Source organism: Miniopterus schreibersii, assembly GCF_964146895.1.
Source record: "Miniopterus schreibersii genome assembly, chromosome: 2".
Taxonomy (NCBI): Eukaryota; Metazoa; Chordata; class Mammalia; order Chiroptera; family Miniopteridae; genus Miniopterus; species Miniopterus schreibersii.
Window position 1 is genome coordinate 851,277 of NC_138102.1, and position 19,179 is coordinate 870,455.

The following is a 19,179-nucleotide window of genomic DNA, read 5'->3' on the forward strand; positions in this document are numbered from 1 at the left end:
ACCAGTTCCCCGCACTCTACACATACACGTTTGAGCATAGAAATCGCAGGATCCCAGGGGCGGGAGAAATCACAACTTCACTAAGGCCAACTGCTCATCAGAGGCACACATGTGCTTTAAACAGGTGAGAGGAGTGGTCAGGTTCTGGCCACAAAGAGTCATGACGTGCAAAGGGCTGGGGGCAGAGCGTGCAAGGAGCTAAAACTTTCCCAGACCGTAGTAACAATAAACCAATAGGAGGCGGTAAAACTGAGAGGTGAGAACTGAGCTCCCAGCTGCAGGCTTCCCAGGTTCAACCCTCGCTTGGCCAGTTACTAGCTGGGGACACTGGCCACGTTCCTTGTTCTCGGGGCCTCGCTGGTGCCCATCGGGGCTGATCCAGTAGGGGAGGAAAATAACCTCCCTCCACCCATTTAGGTTCTTGGCGAGACCCATCATAAGCAACAGCCTAATAGGGGAAAAGAGACAAGTTTATGAACACGTCTACCACCTGTACACACGAGGGACACGCAGGGAAACTGAGTGACCCCCAACATGGCCCACGCCACCACCTTCAACACCGTCCCAGCTGAAGACAGACGAGGGAGTCAGGGGCAGGGAGGCCAGTCTCGGGAGGTTACCAGGCAAAGGGCAGCGAGGGAATAAGGTGGTAAAATCCCAGCCTCTCTGCCGATAAGTGTCTGGAGACTAGCCAGCCCCTCTTCATGGTCCAGGGAGGAGACACCCCACGGCCGGGGGTTTCCCTCATGAGCTCAAATGTCTCTTACAGAAGGTTCTATGTGAACTAAGAACAAACGGTGTTTTGCTGTTTGCTGGGAGAGGTTCCATAAAGGTCAGGTCCAACCTGACAAGGCTGTGCTTGAAGTTGGTATCCTACCCATTTTCTCTACCTGTTCTCTCCATTATTGAGAGGTCAGTACTGAAACTTATGATTATAATTTTAATTAATTTATTTTTTAAAGTATGTTTCTTACTGATTTTAGAGAGAGGGGAAGGGAGGGGGAGAGAGATTGGTGTGAGAGAGAGACATGTATTGGTTGCCTCCTGGGGACTGAACCTGCAATCTGGGCATGTGCCCTGACCGGGAATCGGACCACGGCCTTCCGGGTATGGGACGATGCCAGCCAGCTGAGCCACACGGGCCAGGGCACAAAATTATAATTTCAAGTTGGCCTGTTTCCCTGACCATTCTATTAGTTTTTGCTGAATGTGTTTTGAAGTTTCCTTCTTAGGTACATAAATAATTGAAATTGTTTTTTTTAAATAAGCAACTGCTTTACTACTTTGAAAAATAAGTCTCTTATAAAAGGGTGACTCCTATGAGCCCTGCCGCGTGGCTGTGCATTGGGTTTGTGGAGGGGACACGTGCTCTAAGAGCTCACAGCAGTGCCTGACGTGGTCTGGGCTCAGTCAGGGGACTAACACCTCAGGACCTTGTCAGTGAACCAAATCAAAAGTGTGAAACTGCCCTGGCTAGTGTGGCTCAGGGGTCAGAGCGTTGGCCAGCGCACCAAAGGGTCTCGGGGGCGATTCCTGGTCAAGGGCAAGTACCCGGGTTGCAAGTTTGATGCACAGCCCTGGTCAGGTATTCTGTGGGACGCAACCAGTCGATGTGCCTCTCTCACATTGATGTCCCCCCTTCTTCCACTCTCTAAAAATCAACAGAAAAAATACCCTTGGGTGAGAGTTAATCTTAAAAAAAAACACCCCAAAACAAAACAAACAAAAAAGTGTGAAAACCTGTACTGATAATTCATGTGAAGGAACATTTACGGATGTCTCATTAAACCAGCCTTTTGAAACAGGCTGACTTTTCTCTGAGATGCAAGGCCCCTGGTTCCATTTCAAGTGGACGAGCAGACACACAGCGCATGGGGTAACGTGTGCTCTGAGGGTCTACTCGCCAGAACTACGGGACATTCTGCTCGGAGTGTGTCCCGGTCAGATGTTACTGCTGGGGAGATGGCATCCACGACGTATTAGCATCTGCGACGGCTGAGCTCCTGCAGGGCCACATCCACGTGTTTAGTGATTTTGCTGTTTGCTGTGCGAAATGTCAATGAATTTGACCAGGATTTCGATTTTACAATTTACTATGAACTTTCCATTAAGCCTTTTTCCAAACAGAGCATGAACTTCACCTTGAGTCATGATATTTAAAGTTCCATCTGTAGCCCAAACTTCAGGCTGGTCAGGAATGGCTGAACCACGGGAGGTCCGAGCACACTCCTCTCCAGGTCCTAATGCACCTGTGTCACAGGCCCAGAGGGGTGGAGCCAAACGCCGGGACGTGTCAGAGAGGACTCCTCACTCAGTGACGGGCTCAAACATAGGACCAGCTGTCCCTGGGTGGCGAGTGTCACTGGAGTCACATAGTGTAGCCTGGACACTTATGTGTGAGAAAATTATTAAGAAAATTCAAGGTCATGTTGCTCTGAGTAATGACCATGGACCATGTCCATGTGGAATGAGGTAGGAACGTCCTTTCTCTGGCCTCCTGTGATGCAGGTGAAGTGTGCAGACTGATGACAAGCTCGCCCATGCGGTCAATGGTCAGTCCAGACACACCTCCAATGACCAACAGATGGTCAGTGACCAGCCTGCCCACTTCACGGTGAGGCCAGGTCCAGTTTAGAAGAACTCTTACATGATCTGTTGGGGCGGGATCCCGTCCAGGACTCAGGTGACGCGTGGACGCCCATCCCAAGGAGCGATCTCATGCCTGCTCTGAAGGCCCCGATTCTGGCTAGAATTCGACTGAAAGGGTGCTGGCTGGGAGAGTCCCACATGGCCAAAGGAAAAGGACCCTCGTTCCTTCTCCTCCACCCTCCCTGTGGCCTTAACCTGAGTCTCCAAGTCTTAAAACTGAGCGTGACCACAGGGGGTACATTCGAGGATCGCCGTGTAGCCTTGAGAAGGAGGAATTCACTGAGTCAGAATTACAGCCCAGAGGAAGCTCAGCATGAATCCAGTGACCAGATACTCAGACCAGGACACTTTGGAGGGTGAAAAATTTCCCCAGAATGAGGCCCCGCCGGGCAGGGCCATCTGGGGACACACACAGGCTGCTGACTTTGGTGGGAGGACGCTGAGCTCCCAGGAGTCACTGGCCCATCCTTTCACCTCCGTGTTCCTGGCGAGCAGTCTAGCTCATGTTTAACACTTGTTCTATCGACGTTGAATTAGCATGATTAGGAAACACGGCGAAGCACTAATTCTTTTGTTCCTTTCTAAGCTGCATAAGTTAGGGATCTGACACAGGTCTGACGCCTCATTTCTGTGCATGATAATTTCCCGTGAACAATCCACTAGAGGTTGTCTAGTCAATGTGTCGGAATCAAATCGCGCTCTGAACAATAGTGATATTGGTTTATTTCTCTATTTATTCATATTTATTATGAAACCTACTCAAAACCCTGCTTATCTTGTACCTAGGGAATAACAGCCGCTTTTGAAGACTCATTATTTGAGAAAACAATACCTTCCGCATTAATGCCACTTCCCCAAGTCCCAATTGGAAGGTTTGAACAGTCTCCGCAGGGTATAAGAGCTGTCTCTTTAAACACACACCTGGACTTGATTTTGAGCTGATTTGAAATACTGGGCTATTCTGATATTTTAAAGTTTATAAAATATGATCATTAACAAGGAAAAGATGGCATATATTATAAGCATGTCACATAAAATAAGTATTCTTCATCCGAATGCAGAGAGAGGCCGTTTGGTTAATGTGTAGGATTAACACCCTCGGTGCCCGTGACTCAGAGAGGCTGTGTCGCCTGGGAGCACACCTGGGACTCACCTCTGCACCGCGGCCGCTCCTCGCCTACGCTCCAAGTCCCGTTCGCTTGGCACTGCACCAGCCGGCTGCCCTCCAGGTAATGCCCAGGACTGCAGCTCAGCACCACCTGAGCGCCATACTCGTTCAGGGACCCCGAGACCAGCCTCCAGGTGACGTGCTCGGAGAGCTGGGCCTCGACGCCAGGGCAGGTGACCGCTGGAAAAGAAACAGACTTAACGTCATCATTTTTTCCCCTTAGGGTATCAACGCGTGTCTGCTTTTAATGGTAAAGACCTTTTATCTCAAACCGCTTTTGCTGAGAAAAATCGACGCCATCACCCATTATTTCAGCTGTTCTCTGCTCCCCCGTAGTCACGGGAACGGTCTCGCACGGACAACGCATGCCAGGGCCTCGTGGCACGTGTGCGGGGAACCCTGCAGCCCCCGCCACGTAAGGGCTTAGTGAGGTATGTGAGGGTGCACATTCAAAGAAGAAAAATTTTTTCTGGTAAATGAACACAGGTGTAAAGACACCTCTCACATAATTTGTCTCATATCCTCCAAGGAACTGGCAGTAGCAACTGAGTAACTGAAAAGCAGCTTGGACAAGAGTTTTCAGAAGATCAGATGCCCTCATTCCTGCCTCCCTGTGAAACTCACTGTACAGCAGACCCTGCCCCACGGGACTTCCAAGCGCACAGAGGTCACATGCACACGGCGGTAATGCTGAGCAGAAAACGTGCAGCAGGTATTAGCGGAGGTGACCTATCCACGCTGAGACAGAGGCCCAGGATTACGGGGGTACGGAATGAGCGCGTTAGCAATGACTACAGTGTTGGTACTGATAGTAGCAATCTTAGCAGAACAGTGCTACCAGCTGGCGTGGTCTTCAAGGAATTTATAAATAGGCTGAAAATACCATATATGCAAAATTGTGTGTATGGGAGTATATATATTTTCTGAAAAGTACAATAGTATTAAAAATGAACTTTACAAAGTTAAGAACCATTTCTGTAAACGCGAAGCTATGTGAGGACATCGTCACCGTCTACCACCCACAGAACTGACCTGATTGGTTAACTTACTGAGCCTGAAAGAACTGGCCAGAGAAACCCTAAGATTTTATAGAATATTAAGAAATGCATTTTACTTTTAAATTCTATACAAGTTCATTAAAATCAAATCAGATATACCCAAAATGTAACAAAAATACCATTTAATATTCTCTCAGTAATTTACCAGTATTATGTGCAATAAACTGGAAAAAAAAAATGATCTTTTGGTATTATAATAATGAGATTTAAAATGTGGAAAGGATTTGTAAGTTTAAAAGTTAACCCCAAATCTTTTTTTGTAGGTATTTTTCAGATACCAAAGTATCCAAACTTTATGTGGATATTCCATCGTTTTATATAATAAAATTACGATTTTCCTCCAACCTGAATACCTTTAGGGTTCCAGGAACGACTGCTGTTTCTGAAAATTCTTTAATGCCTTTAACCTTATAAATCCATGACTCCTCCCAGTCCGAGAATGTGTGTCAAGTAAACCTCATTTCACGTCATCAACAGCGAGCTTCTAGAATTCCCGTGATTGTTGTCGGTGCCTGTCTCTGACAAACTCTGTTTCCACCTGGAAGGACTGGTGCTGGCTGACACCACGGAACCCGGGGTTTTCCGGGAGCTGCTGTCGTCCGCAGCACTGGCTCCCACATTCCTCACGGTGAGCCCTTCCTTCACGCCCGGGGCCCGGGGCCTGCTCTGTAAGAGTTGACTCCCCTTTGCTTGTCTGCCCGCCTCTCTCCCTCCTGGCAAGGCCCTCAGCTCCCTTACTGCAAACAGTGTTGTCTTTTCACAATTTTTTTTGCATATAAATGTCTGGCTTAAAGCAGGGGCTGAGGTCAGGTTTATGGAAGAGAGTGTGTGTGTGTGTGAGTGTGTGTGTGTGCGAGTGTGTGTGTGAACGTGTGTGTGAGTGTATGCACGACTGTGTACACGCTAGTGTGTGTGCACCCTGAAAAATGACGAGCCACTGAAACAAAGAAACAGACAGAAAGCTCAGGAGTAAAAGTAAAGTGAGAACTGAGGTAAACACTTAGAGCCCGTCCTGCCCTGTCTGCTGGAGGAGGAGGGAAGGGGGGGTTCGCAGGCACCGCTGGAGGTGGGGTTCCATTCACTGCCTCCGAAGATGCTGAGGGCGACACTGTGCCAACACCTCAGAGCTGGGAGGACAAGGGACCTGATCTGGTCGGGGGTGAAATCCCAGGGGGCAGATTTTTGGGGACACGCTGTAGACACACAGATGACTACACTAAGGTGGCCCCCACAGCAGCGCCGACAGGGAACGGGTGTGATGATCATGGTCTATGTTTTAGGCAGGGGCAGGTCAGCTCAGGCCCACCCGCTCCCCACGCTGGGTGGGGTCCCACCTGTCCCCACCTGGTCCCTCTCACCCTGTCGTTTCTCCACCACCAGCAACGGCTAGAGAATCTGTATTTATTCTATAAATGACTAAAACAAGGGACCTGGACGTCTTTTCAGAATTTAGCCCGTGAGGACTCCAGACACTGACGAGGACGGTTCACGTGACACTGACAATTATAGACGAATGAGCTGCCACGTCAAGTGAAGCTGAAGGTTTTCAAAACCGCTCGGGTTCCGCTGCCGTGGTCGGAAGCTCAGTCTGGAGTGTTCACCAAAGTCCTTCCATTTTCTAAGGAAATTCAAATTCTCTCCTATCACCTTAAGGGAAACAATCTGCTGGGGCCGTTTTCTTCTGTGTTGACAAGTTCAAGAGAACATGGGCCATGGACCCTGGACCCCCCCCCACGCGACAGGGCTCACAGCACTGTGTGGACCTGGGGACACTTTTCTCCTAAAACTCCCTAAATAATTCTCCTCCAATCAGATCAGCTGAGAGCACAGACAATGGCTTTCTGTGCACAAAAGACACTGTTTCTCTACCTTGTGAATGTTTCAGTGACAACGCAAAAAGAGTCTGCATTTTATGGAGAAATATCACTTTTAATTTTACCACGAGTGACCCTGATTTATTAAAGACTTGCTCAGCCAGTGGAAAACCGAGGAGGCGAGCCCTTGTTTCGTTTGAGACGCACAGACAATGACAGTGTGGCCGCTGTGAAGGACGCCCTTTAGCCTCTCTCATAAATTACAGGGCCTCCTCCTAAGTCCTCGGTGGTGTTTAATCAGCCCCAGATGCAGGATGCTCTTGCCTTTACCACAGACTTTCCCCATCACCCTCAACGGGGGGGGGGGGGGGGGGGGGGGGGGTGAGTGCTTCTCGTGGCCGCCTTCAGCTCAAGCACAGCTAATGAGATTATAACACTCTGCTGATGCCTCTGGGGCAAGAAGATTTAATCGGTCTGGTCCTTGTGCCTGTCATCGCCCCTGAAGCCCAGCCTTCAGCTTCCCAGAGTGACACGCTCGCAGGATGGGGAGGTGGAGCTGCTTTTAGTCCTGGGGCATCAGATGCTGAACTGCAAGGCTGTCGGCTGAGGCAAAGAGGGACATTCAGCGAGGTCTTGGGGAAACGCAAGGGACTAAGAGAACTGAAACGCATTCATGCCACCAAACTTCGGCACAGCCACAGGCCGAACCCAAAGACCGATGGACATCATGGGATTCTGATGAACAAAGATTGTTTTGGGATTTCTGTTTTAACCCCCGAGCTTAGCCCAATGATTAGTGCATGAGTTATGTAGAGTAAGAGCCGGCGGACCGGCCTGGCCTGTGTGGCTCAGTTGGTTGGGCGTCATCCTGGGCACCAAGAGGTTCGATTACGGGTCAGGGCACATGCCTGGGTTGCAGGCTTGATCCCCAGTAGAGGGTGCGCAGGACGCAGCTGATGGGTATTTCTCCCTCCCATAGATGCTTCTCTCTCTCTCTCTCCCTGTCACTTCCTCTCTCTCTAAAAAATCAACGAAAACAAATATTTTTTTTTAAAAAGAGTGGGTGTATTAATTAAGGGTGAATTAATAGAGTTTTGAAGCAGACTCCTAGAATGTAATCTATGTACTCACCTGAGAATCACTCAGCTTTTCAGAGACGTCAGACAAACAAGGTCCAAAGACTTTAAAGCTCTAACTGCTTATCCCCTGAGACTCTTGGTTGAATCTACACAGAACACTCATGTATTCTCAGAGGCCTGAAATCCCTGGGTTTCTGCTCATTCTGGTGAATCCTACCTTTTCCACTTGTGAGGTTTCCAAAACGCTCATGAGGTCTTTCTGTTACTGTGGTTGGTCTCAAAGAGGATGTCTTAGGATAGTCAGACCCGGGAACATTTCACTAACGTTCATCATGAAGTGAAACATTCGGTGACAGCTACGCCAGGTGACTGATGCTCCGACTTGACCCACAGCTTAACGGTGAACACCGTTCATTAAATCCGATCTCAGCAAGAAAACAGTACCCACAGCAAAGCCTCATCCACTAAGCGCTACAGCAAATATCGCTCAGAACTCTTTGCAATGCTTGGTTCTTCTACGAATGGTCTATTTCTAGGCCACATGAAGCTGTCTGACATTATTTTAACGTGCTTCCCCTTTCATGAAATGTGGCCACACTGCATCAGCCATGCGCAGTGCTCATGGTGCCTGGCACACAGTAGGTCCTTAGAAAGTTATCAGTGAGGAACTTGCCTCACTGACTAATAGCTTTAATCGAAAGAGAGAAGCACCTGTGTTCAGGGATGACAATGTTGGCTTCCTTTCATGAGGGGGTGACGTTAACGGCTTTGCTTTCCCCTAAATGCTAAGCACACGAAGCAGGCCTATCCCTCCTATGTGGAAGCTCCACGCCCACACATCAATGCCACGTGGTTCTCTGGTTTTCTCATGTCACCAGCATGAGCCATAGAAGCTAGTGATTCAAATCCAGGCTTGGTAAGTAATTACAATGAGAGGAAATTAGCCTCAGACATCTGCCTTGGAGACTCGTACGAGTGCACAGCGTACACAAACCAACAGAGTCATCCATTGCAACCTGCATTCCCTAAACCTGAGGGTGCAATGAACCCATTTTATTTGCCATCTGCATTTACTATTCATCACGTATCCCTGGAGATTCGGCGCAGTGATCTCCACAGGACTGCAGGTGGAAAAGAAACTTACGGAATTGTTCTGTAGCAACAGAGTCTGCAAAGAAATTGGCCCTGGGAAATGCAAACTCCAGAACTTAATAGTTGCCACATTTTCTGGGGTAAAGTGTTAGGATTACTCTGCCCAATTTCTTTAGTTTAAATTAAGTGAAAAAAAAAACCAGCAACCCCCACACAACAAAATAGATTTCCCAGCCCTGACTACCAAGGAGCTTTAATGCAACTCCCATTTTTCCTGTTTACAAAGTCTAATAAACAACGGAGAAAGAAGAGATTCTTAAAAGGTTGAGATGATACTTAGAAAACTAAAGGTTGACTTTTCCTATTCTCATAAGTGTTCTATGTATTTCCCCATGTTCCTGAGTGGTAATCAGTGTTAAAAAGTCTTTAAAATGCAAATAGAATTTTCCCAGTAAATAATCATTTAACTGCATACACCACAACTTCCTTACACTGGGAACCTCATTTGTAGGTAAGAAGCAATTTTGTTATAATACTTTTTTATTATGACTTTAAAGCAACTGCACACCTAGATCTGTGCTGTAGAACAGGAAACTCAAGTGCGTGTCTAAACGAAGGCAGCCAGGTGTGAGAGTCCAACACTGCCCAGCACAAAACTGCTCTTTTCACCCAACTGCTAGAGGCCTCTCATTCCTGGCTTCTCCAGAACATTCTAGACATAAATGTGCACTGTCCTTGAAGTCACCTGGTTCTCTACACATCCTCAGATCAGGTGTGGTGCCCTTGTCTATAGGCAGCTATGTGCTACCTTCCAGAAAGAATCTCACTCCAGTGAGAATGGCACCGTTTTCCTGTCTGTTCTCAGCCCAATAACACGCAGGACTTAACCTTTACAGGGGCCGCCTGACTGACCTGAGGGAAGGGCTGTCTTCTCAGGCCTCCCGGACCACACCCCAAGCTTGCTCCTTTCTGTCTCTGGGACCCTTGGTCCCAGACCTAAGAACTGAATGGGTGCATCTGTATAGAGCTCAGGACCAGCTAGAGGGTGGACGTGGTTCAGGACGAGTCTTCCAGGAGTTGTTATCAGCATGGTGTGGACACCGAAACACATACACACAGAACCATGCCTGGGCTGGGCAGGCTCCAGGCCGGCCTCTCCTTAACCTCTGACCTTCTGCTCTTTGGAGAATTGGGCTCAAAATACAGAGAGACTTTAGAAGTTTATTCTGTTCTCCATGAGAACTGTCTGGGGACTGAAGCAGAAAAGAACTGTTATCTAAAATATACCAAAGACTTTTGAAACTCAACAATATTGAAACAAACAACCTGCTTACAAAGGAGCCAAAGACCTGGTAGACACCAGGCCAAAGAAAGTAGACAGATGGCAAGTAAGCTCATGAGAGATGCTCCACCTCACAGTCCACCACAGAAACACAAATAAACAGCAAGAAGACACCACTTTGCACCTGTTAACATGGCCAAAATCCAAAACACCGACACCACCAAGTGTTGACGAGAACATGAAGCAACAGGACTGTTGCTCTTTGCCGCTGGGAATGCAGATGGTGCAGCCACTTTGGAGGACAGTTGTGGAGTTTCTTACAAAACTAAATATACTCTCACCATAGGATCCACCTATTGTGCTCCTTGGCATTTACCCGAGTAAACTGAAAACTCATGTCCTCACAGAAACCTGCACACTGCCCAGACTTGGAAGCCACCAGGATGTCCTTCAGCAGGTGATGGATAAACAAACTGTGGTCCAATCAGACAATGGAATATTATTCAGCTAAAAATAAATGATCTCTCAAGCCATGGAGTACATGAAGGAACATTAAGTTCACGTGGCTAAGAGACGGACGCCAATCTGAAAAGGCTACATCTGTGTGATCCCGACCTTTTGACATCCTGGAAAAGGCAAACGTGGGAAACAGTAAAAAGATGAGTGGTTTCCAGGGGCTGGGGAAGAAAGCCACGAATCATAGGGCACAGGGGGCTTCATGGCCATGAAAACACTTTGTACAGACACTAATAATGGGCACTGACCATTATAAATGTGTCCATACTTTTAGAATGGGCAACACAGACTGACCCTGATGTAAACCGTGAACTCTGGGTGATAATGACGTGTCAATGCAGGTTCATCAGTGGTGACAACCACACTGTCTGGTGGGGACATTATAATGGGGGGGCTGTGTCTGGGGGGGAGCAGGGGGCATATGGGAAATCTCTGTATTTTCTGCTCCATTTTACATGAACCAACAGTTACTCAGAATAATAAGTCTATTTAAAAAAAGATACGAGACTAAAACTTACACTTGTGTAATCACCTGGCCATTTTCACGTCTCTCTCAAACAGTACACACATTTAAAATGCTTCTCCTCTGAGACCCGGCATACACTTGCCATGTGAAGCACAGCTGGCAGAGTACTAAGAAAACACGATGCACACCTTCTACCCAACATCAATCAGGTCAGAACAACTGAGGGCCCAACCTGAGCACCGGCTCTGTAAGCTCTCTATCCAGGTGGCTGCTGTGTGTGACCAGAGCGAGAGCCATGAAGAGATGGAAGGACTTAGAGCTGGAAGGAGCTGGAATCAAACCCCAGATCCACAAGTCAGTAGCGTTTACGTCACTTGTAAGGCCGTCTGTGTCCTGCCTTCCCACTGTTATGATGAGATTTAAAGGTAAACCATTTGGAACACCTGACACCTAGTAGGCACTTTAAATGACAGGCATTATTATGAAAGGTCTCTGAGCTATCTTCCAGGTGGGCAGTGTCTTAAATGCCCAGGAAACTATTCTTATGATAAGTAACCCGAACATACGTGTGTTGTTGCCATCTGTGAGTTTAAGCTCTTACTCTGGGAGAGTTAATTTTAATTAGGCTTGAACTTAATAATATACAGATGTATCTTGTTTTCCTAGCCGTGAACTGTTACATAACTACAGTAAGACAGGTTTTATTAAATAGAAAATGACTAAGGAATATGAATGTTGTCTTAATGGTTCATAACTGACTCGCAGGAAATGCAAGAATTATTTGCCCAAAAACATAGATGAAAATGTCAGCAATGGACTAAAAAACTATGGGGGGGACATCACTGGTTTTCCATAAATGTTTACATATTCATATCTAAACGCTTAAAAATTTTTAACATGACCAAAACACCATACCCAAAGAGGCCAATAAACTAATTTTACAATGAAAGATTACGTGGATCCTTTGTGCTATCTATTTAAAGAGCAAAAATATCACTGTATATGTAGAAATACTGTATCATTTTCAATGGTTAGGAACGAGGTAGTGAGATTATCTCCGATTTGAGGGTGGTTTTAGGGTAGCTGCAGTGAAAACCTCGGGCTGAATCGTGCACACACTTGCGTGTGTACGTCTTTGAGCTTTTGTTCTCTTTGACTCTGTGTGACGAACACAATCATTATTTTTTAAAAGCAGACTCCTAGAACGTACCCACATTTTAGCCCTTGTAAGAATGTTATTACACAGCAAGTCCTCACTACGTAATAATGATGCAGAGGAAAACCAATCTTACTTCAGGCTCATTGATTTAAACAAGAGGTAAGTACATATCTATGGTCCCCCCAAGTCACCAAATTTCTAAATAAAGACCCTAAACACTTCTAACATTAAACAATGAAATAAATATGAGCTATATATACATTTAAGAAAGATGAATTGAAAACAAGAAAGATCATTATTTTCCACTTGTTTACTCCAGCCCTGGGTCTCGGGTGGCCAGAACCTCCCCTGGGGCACCTCAGGGCACAAGGGGGGACCTGGCCCTTGGACAGAATGTCTGTCCATGGCAGGGCCACACCCCCACACCACCGAGATGGGACAGTGTAGACTCGCCAGTTCACCTAATGCGCACATCTGTGGTGTGGGTGGAAGCCAGGGTCCTGGAAGCAAACCCACGCAGACCTAGGACACCCTGCAAACTGCATAGACAGGGCCCCAGTCAGGAATTCATAGTTTCTTCTTCCTCACCCGCATTATAATGAAACATTGAACAAAACGACCTTACTGGTGGGTCTGCTGTACTGTAACTAGCTTCCCAGGAATCACAGCCCACCTTACAGACCAGGAGTGGCTGTTTTACGGAGCATCAGTGAGTTACTCAGAGTAGGCGGTGTGTGAATATGCTCGGCACTGCCTCTGATGTCCAAGAGCTTCAGGTCATATGGGAGATGAAGAGGAGGTGGAGCTGTTTCAGTATTTTGTTAGTGTGCTGTTTCCCGGGTAAGCTCTCAGGTTGCTCTTGATTTCACTCTCCAAACGCAACGGCAGCATGCTCGGGATCTGCGGGTGACCCACAGGGTCTAGGTACTGAGGCCACCACCAGGCTTCACAGGCTTCCACCTGACTGACCCACCTTCAGGCGCACGTGGCTCATTTTAACTAGTGTTGGGCTTTGTGTGGAGGAAGCAGGTTGCACCACCTCGACGCAAAGACCAGGCGCTCACAGGTGTGGGAGAGAGCTCTGCCCTCCAGAGCATCTCACCTGGGAGACCCCCTCCTAGTTAAACCCTCAAACAAGGCCAACACATCCAGCACTTACGCCTGCAGGTGGGCGGCGTCCCTCGGTTGCTCCAGGATCCATCTTCCTGACACACGGCTGTGGCTTGTTGGCCATCTTCAAGCTTAAAGCCCTCGTTACATTCATACGTCACTTTACTGTCCAAGGTGAACTCGTTACCCATGAAGGAGCCATTTCCTGGGGCCTCAGGGATTCCGCAGGACACGGCTGAGAAGAAATGAGACACATGCAGGGTTACTTTTACACATTTTATGAAATACGCTTTTTTTTCTACTGATATTTACATTTCTAATATATTGCATGATTAAACGTATTTTCAAAGTTTGAAGGAACTCAAGAGTTAATGAGAAACAAAGGAGAATTGATCAGAATAAAATATCTTCACGGTTATTATTCCAGAAGGAAAGTCCCAGGGCTGAGAGAGTTTAATCTCAGAGACACGTTGTATCAGATGAACAAAGAGCACAACACATTTAATCATTTCATGCTGGAGAAAAAGGGTCAAACCTTGTCTCTACAATCACAAAAATCAGTCACAATCTTGACTCCTCGCCATTAGACAGTCACCCTCCTCAGGTCCCCAGGACCTTCCCCTTATTACTGCCCCCTCTCTACCTCCAGCGGCTCATGCTCCTGAAGTTCCGTTAAAGGCAAACATTGCGGCCAAGGCCGTCAACGCATCTGTGGTCATACATCTATTACTGTATAAAGTATCTGTGGGAGGACAGGGCCTGAGCTACAGGAGGGGCTCGGGGGGACACCCGGACCAGAGGCCGGTCCCTGAGGTCCCTGCACATCAGCTCCAATGGGAAAGGCCAGGCAAGGTAATGCTGCCGGTGAGCAAGGAAGCTGGTCTAATACAGAGCTGGGCAGAATTCAATAAAAACGATCTTTAATTTAAAATTTTTATTTTTGTTTAAAATATTACAGATGTCCCCTTTTCTCCCCAATGACCCGTTCCACCCTGTCCCTTCCCCCTCCCCAGTCCCTCTCCCCACCATTGTCCGTGTCCTTGGGTTGTGCACAGATGCATATAAATTCTTTGGTTACTCTCTCCCCCTCCGCCCACCCGCCCTCCTCCATCCCTCTGTCATTCATCAGTCTCATCTATGCCTCCATGTCATTGAATCTATTCTGTCCATCAGTTTATTAAGTTCTTTAGATTCCAAGTATAAGCGAGATCATGTGATATTTGTCTTTCTCTGCCTGGCTTATTTCACTCAGCATAATACTCTCCAGGTCCATCCATCCTGTCCCAAAGGGTACGAGATTCTTCTTTACAGCTGCGTAGTACCCCATGGTGTGAATGTCCCACAGCTTTTATCCACTCATCTCCTGATGGGCACTTGGGCTGTTTCCAGATCTTAGTTAGCTATTGTAAACTGTGCTATGAACATCGGGGTGCATATGTTCATTCTGATTAGAAAACGATTCTTTTTCAGTGTACCAGCTCTGATCCAGACTCATCTAGAATGAGGCAAAGGTAAGATCTCAGGGTCCTGGCCCGTGTGCTCAGGAGGTTGGCCGTCATCCCAGGCACCAAAAAGTTGCTGGTTCTGTTCCCGGTCAGGGCACAGGCCCGGGCTGCAGGTTTGATCCCGAGTAGGGGGCGTGCGGGAGGCAGCTGATCGATGCTTCTCTCTCTCCCTTTCCCTTACTCTCTCTCTAAAAATCAGTAAAAACAAATTAAAAAAAATAATTTACCCAAAGGTCAGTTAGGAAGGGGTCAGCCCACCTCCAATCCCAGATGCCTACCTCCAAAGTTCACGCTGCTTAAAGTACCTCACGGTGACTCTTTTCATTGCAACAAATAGCAAAATATTTTGCAGTTTCCCTGTTTCCCAATATTTCTGCCCAGAAAGTAAGCCTCATGGCCTTGTGTCACTGTCTCCAGTTTCTCAGGATTTGCACAGTGACCTGCACGGAGACTCAGACACCGCTGCGAGTAGGTTACCTACCTCCTCCTGCCGCCCCCGTTTCTGCCCACCCCCAGCACGAGGAAAAGTCAACAGGAGAGCAGTAGCTGCCATTGCACTTGTGCTCGTAGGTAGAAGTTTGAAGGTTTACAAAATGACTCAATTCATTTCTGCCAGGACACCAAACCCACCCTCCTAACTTTTGATGATGATGCTGTTTTTAGAAATTTAAAAAAAGTAACAGTTTCCTTCTGAAAGACGCCCCACTGTCTGCAAGGATGAGAGACTCCTAGGCAAGCTCCAGCTCAGCACCTGACCCTGGCGGACCCCGAGGGCCGTCTCGCCTGTGCCCGGCTCTTGCCCGCCCGTGCCTCTACCTTAGCAAATGCAGCTCGTCTCAGCACAGTCGTGCCTCCATCTCCACGCTCCACTTTCTGAACAGAAGCCTAACTGTGTCCTTCATGAGAAATCCTCTGTCCCAGCCCCCAGGGCTGGCAAACTGCAGGCAACAGCTGAACATCAGACAAGGTGGACCTGGAGCCGAGCCACAGCCCACCGAGGCCCTGAGGGTCACAGCCTTAAGGCCACAGCTGCTCGGGGCTGCTCCCTCCTTTACCTGGGTCCAGGCCGTGGGGCACCCGGACACGCCTGCCAGTCCACTGGGTCTTTGAGACAATGTGGAAAAGTCCAGCTCTGAAGTAGGCCTCCCCTTGGGATGAAGGAGACCAGTGTCCTGAGAGTGGGGACAGCTGCCCCGCAGTTTCTTGCTTGGAGGCAGGAAATGGAGCCTTAAGGATGGGAGCTATGCCCGCTTTGTGGAGAAATGCAAAATCCAACAGTTTTCCCAGAGAAATAATTTAAAAAGGTCAAGCCAAGTGAGGAAAACAATCTGAAGCTCTCTGAGACGAATAAAGGACATGCTGCCTGTGACGTTTCATGCTCAGACGGTCGTCAGGGGGCCTCCCTACTGATCCCGCCCGGAACCCTCCTGGTGTCTTGGGAAAGGCACTGTCCCGGGGCAGGGTGGGCCCCCAGTTGTGACTTAGGCTCGGCTACATCTAAACCACCCACCAGATCCTGGGCGAGTCTGGGGACAGTGCCCACAAATCCTCCTCCAGACACAGGAATGGAAATAGCTCGTTGACACAGAAGTCGAACCCTGATTCCAAGTCACTTCTTTAATCCCCTCAACAACCCCGAGAGCGAGAGTCCAAGGCTCCTGTGTCCCACGGCAGGAAGCAGACTGAGGGAGACAGGAGCTCCCTGACATCGGCGACTGGTGTTCTCTGTGCTTCTGCCCGGCCAGCGTGGCTCCGTGGCTCCATGGCTGAGCGACGTCCCAGGCGCCAGAAGGTCACCAGTCAGATTCCAGGTCAGGGCACACGCCCAGGTTTGGGGCCCGACCCTCAGTAGTGGGCCTGCAGGAGGCAGCCGATCCATCGATGCTTTTCTCTCTCCCCCTCTCCCTTCCTCTCTCTGAAACCAATAAAAACATATTTTTAAAAACATTTGTGCTTCTAAGATGCCACTGGCAAAAAGTCCATGAAAATGAAAAAAACAAAACAGATTCTGATACAAGAGAAATAATTTTTAAATGGGAAAAAATCACTCTTAAGTGATTTTTGAGAAAATCATAGATTTTGTATTTACCTATTTAACCTATTTTCAGTTTTCAAGTCCCTGTTTTTAAATAAAAATAATTAAAATAAATACGGTAACCTTTGTGTTTGGTAAAAGTCTTAAAATGTTTCAACATTTGGCGTCAATAATTAAATTCCCAATTTTCTCAAGACCTTCACCAGGACTGACTGCAGGATTTCTAGTTGATTGGATCAAGTGTGATTTGCTGCCAAGATGTCTCCTATCAGTGCTTTGTGGTAGAGCTATTTAGTTTGAAAGGTATTGCAGCCCACAGCATTTTCTTAAATTACAATTTCATCTATTTGATTCGGTCCTTACAGAACCTATGATGTAAAATTCCTCCCTGAGAAACCAGCAACGATGTCGCCATGCTGCTGAACTCATCAAAACACCGGCCTCCTCACTGACCCTGCTCAGACCCGCCTTCTCCGAGCAGCGGCCGGCTCCTGGACGAAGCTCTGCCCGGCTATGTGGCAGGAGGCCAGGAACTTTCTGTGAGCCAGGTCATGTTCATACGGAAACGCTTTGCCTTCTACAAGTAACAAAGGGAAGGCGGATAGTTACACCAAACATCCAGTTTCCCTCAATTACAAAGCGCAACAACGAACATTTATATTTTATATTAAATTCAGATAAATTAACTCCAATGACTCTTTAGTCATCAGAAATAGATGGCTGGGGTGTATACATTGCTAATATGCAGCATATAAGCACATTCTATGTAAACTTTCACGCTCCTTTGTCAATGGTCTTCACCTGTTCAGGTCAACATTTTTATATTTATTTAAAAACATTTGCTTTTATTTTAAAAATGATAAAAATGTGTATGGAATTGTACCACACAATTTAAATGGTTAAAAAGGCCTACTTTCTACCATGTATTTTATTTTTAAACAACATAGCCTCATGTGTGATGAAAATATTTTGTGTATCATTATCATTAAACTGCTACTTTATACAAATCACAAATACCTAAGGCAGGACTAACGGAACTCTCCCACTGTAAACGAGTGTAAGCACCTAATACAAAGTGCTCCCAGGCGTGGTAGCTGCAAGATTTTAAGTAGAATTTCTTTTGGCCAGAAACAGTTTGATTCAAACACCAAAGAGGGAGTCAGAGGGTCTGGATTCCAGACCAACATTTTTATGACTATTAATAAGTCACTTAACTTTATGTGCCTCAGTTTCAAATAGATGAAAATAAGTAGATTATTATTATTTTTAAATTTGTTTTTACTGGTTTCAGAGAGAGGAAGGGAGGTGGGGAGAGAGAGAAACATCAATGAGAGTCATGGATTGGCTGCCTCCTGCACGCCCCCGCCTGGGGATCAAGCTGGCAAGCCGGGCATGTGCCCTGACCAGGAATCAAATGTGACCTCCTGGTTCAGGGTTGAAACTCAACCACTGAACCATGCCGGCCGGGCTAAAGCAGATTATTTTAAAGACCCTCCAGGTGGCACAAGTCACAGTTTGTGAAGAAAGAAGACCTACTGCCTCCCTGGTTATGGGGACGGTCCACAGAAAGTGCAGAACAGGGGATTTGTTGTAGGAAGACGAGACTTTGGAAAAATTTCATGATTTGAGGACACGGTCGCATGGGTCACAGACCTCCAAGGGAAACCCAAGGAGAATATTCTGATTCTCCATCTCAAGCGACCCCATGCCCACGGTGCGCGGCTCTGGGTGCTTGACACAGAGTACAGATACGCTGTCTTCACTCAGATTCTTCAGCTGAAACCACAGCATCTCCGGAGGACCTGTTTTTTTGTGCACTATTTGTTTCTGAGTCATTCTATTCAGCATCAAATGTCTGCTGGGCGGAACTGGGAGGAGAGGGAGGTTCGAAGTTACCAGCAAACACACTCCAGGCCTCCTTTCCTTTCTTCTCGGGTGTTCCCCAAAATGCCACCTCTCCATCTGGCCAGCGGTTGTCAGAACACCTCAGGCATCTGGAAGATGGACCACCACATGCCCAGACCGTTCCTGTCACACGCCCCTCAGCACAGCAGTGCCTTCCCAGCATCCTCTCAGGCTCAGGGTCTCCGGAGCGTCTGCTGGTCCTGCTGTCTCCCCCTTTCCTTGGCAGGTTGCCGTCTAGGTCAGCCCTTTTGTCACTGTCCTTCTGTCCCCAGGGCCAAGGACACAGCCCATGGGGCTGCTCTCTGAAGCCATCGGCTCTAAGTCATGGACAGAGAGTAACA

General features: G+C 47.6%; 1 protein-coding gene across 1 annotated transcript in view; it reads right to left on the minus strand.

Moving 5' to 3' along the window:
- Positions 1 to 19,179, minus strand: part of CSMD1 (CUB and Sushi multiple domains 1) — a 1,001,626-nt gene that overhangs the window by 42,984 nt on the left and 939,463 nt on the right. Inside the window, exons 50-51 of the mRNA XM_081129106.1 lie at positions 13,443 to 13,628; positions 3,803 to 3,997 (exon numbers count right to left, since the gene is read on the minus strand). Of these exons, the coding sequence (XP_080985232.1) occupies positions 3,803 to 3,997; positions 13,443 to 13,628 (381 nt within the window). The remainder of the gene's footprint in view (positions 1 to 3,802; positions 3,998 to 13,442; positions 13,629 to 19,179) is intronic.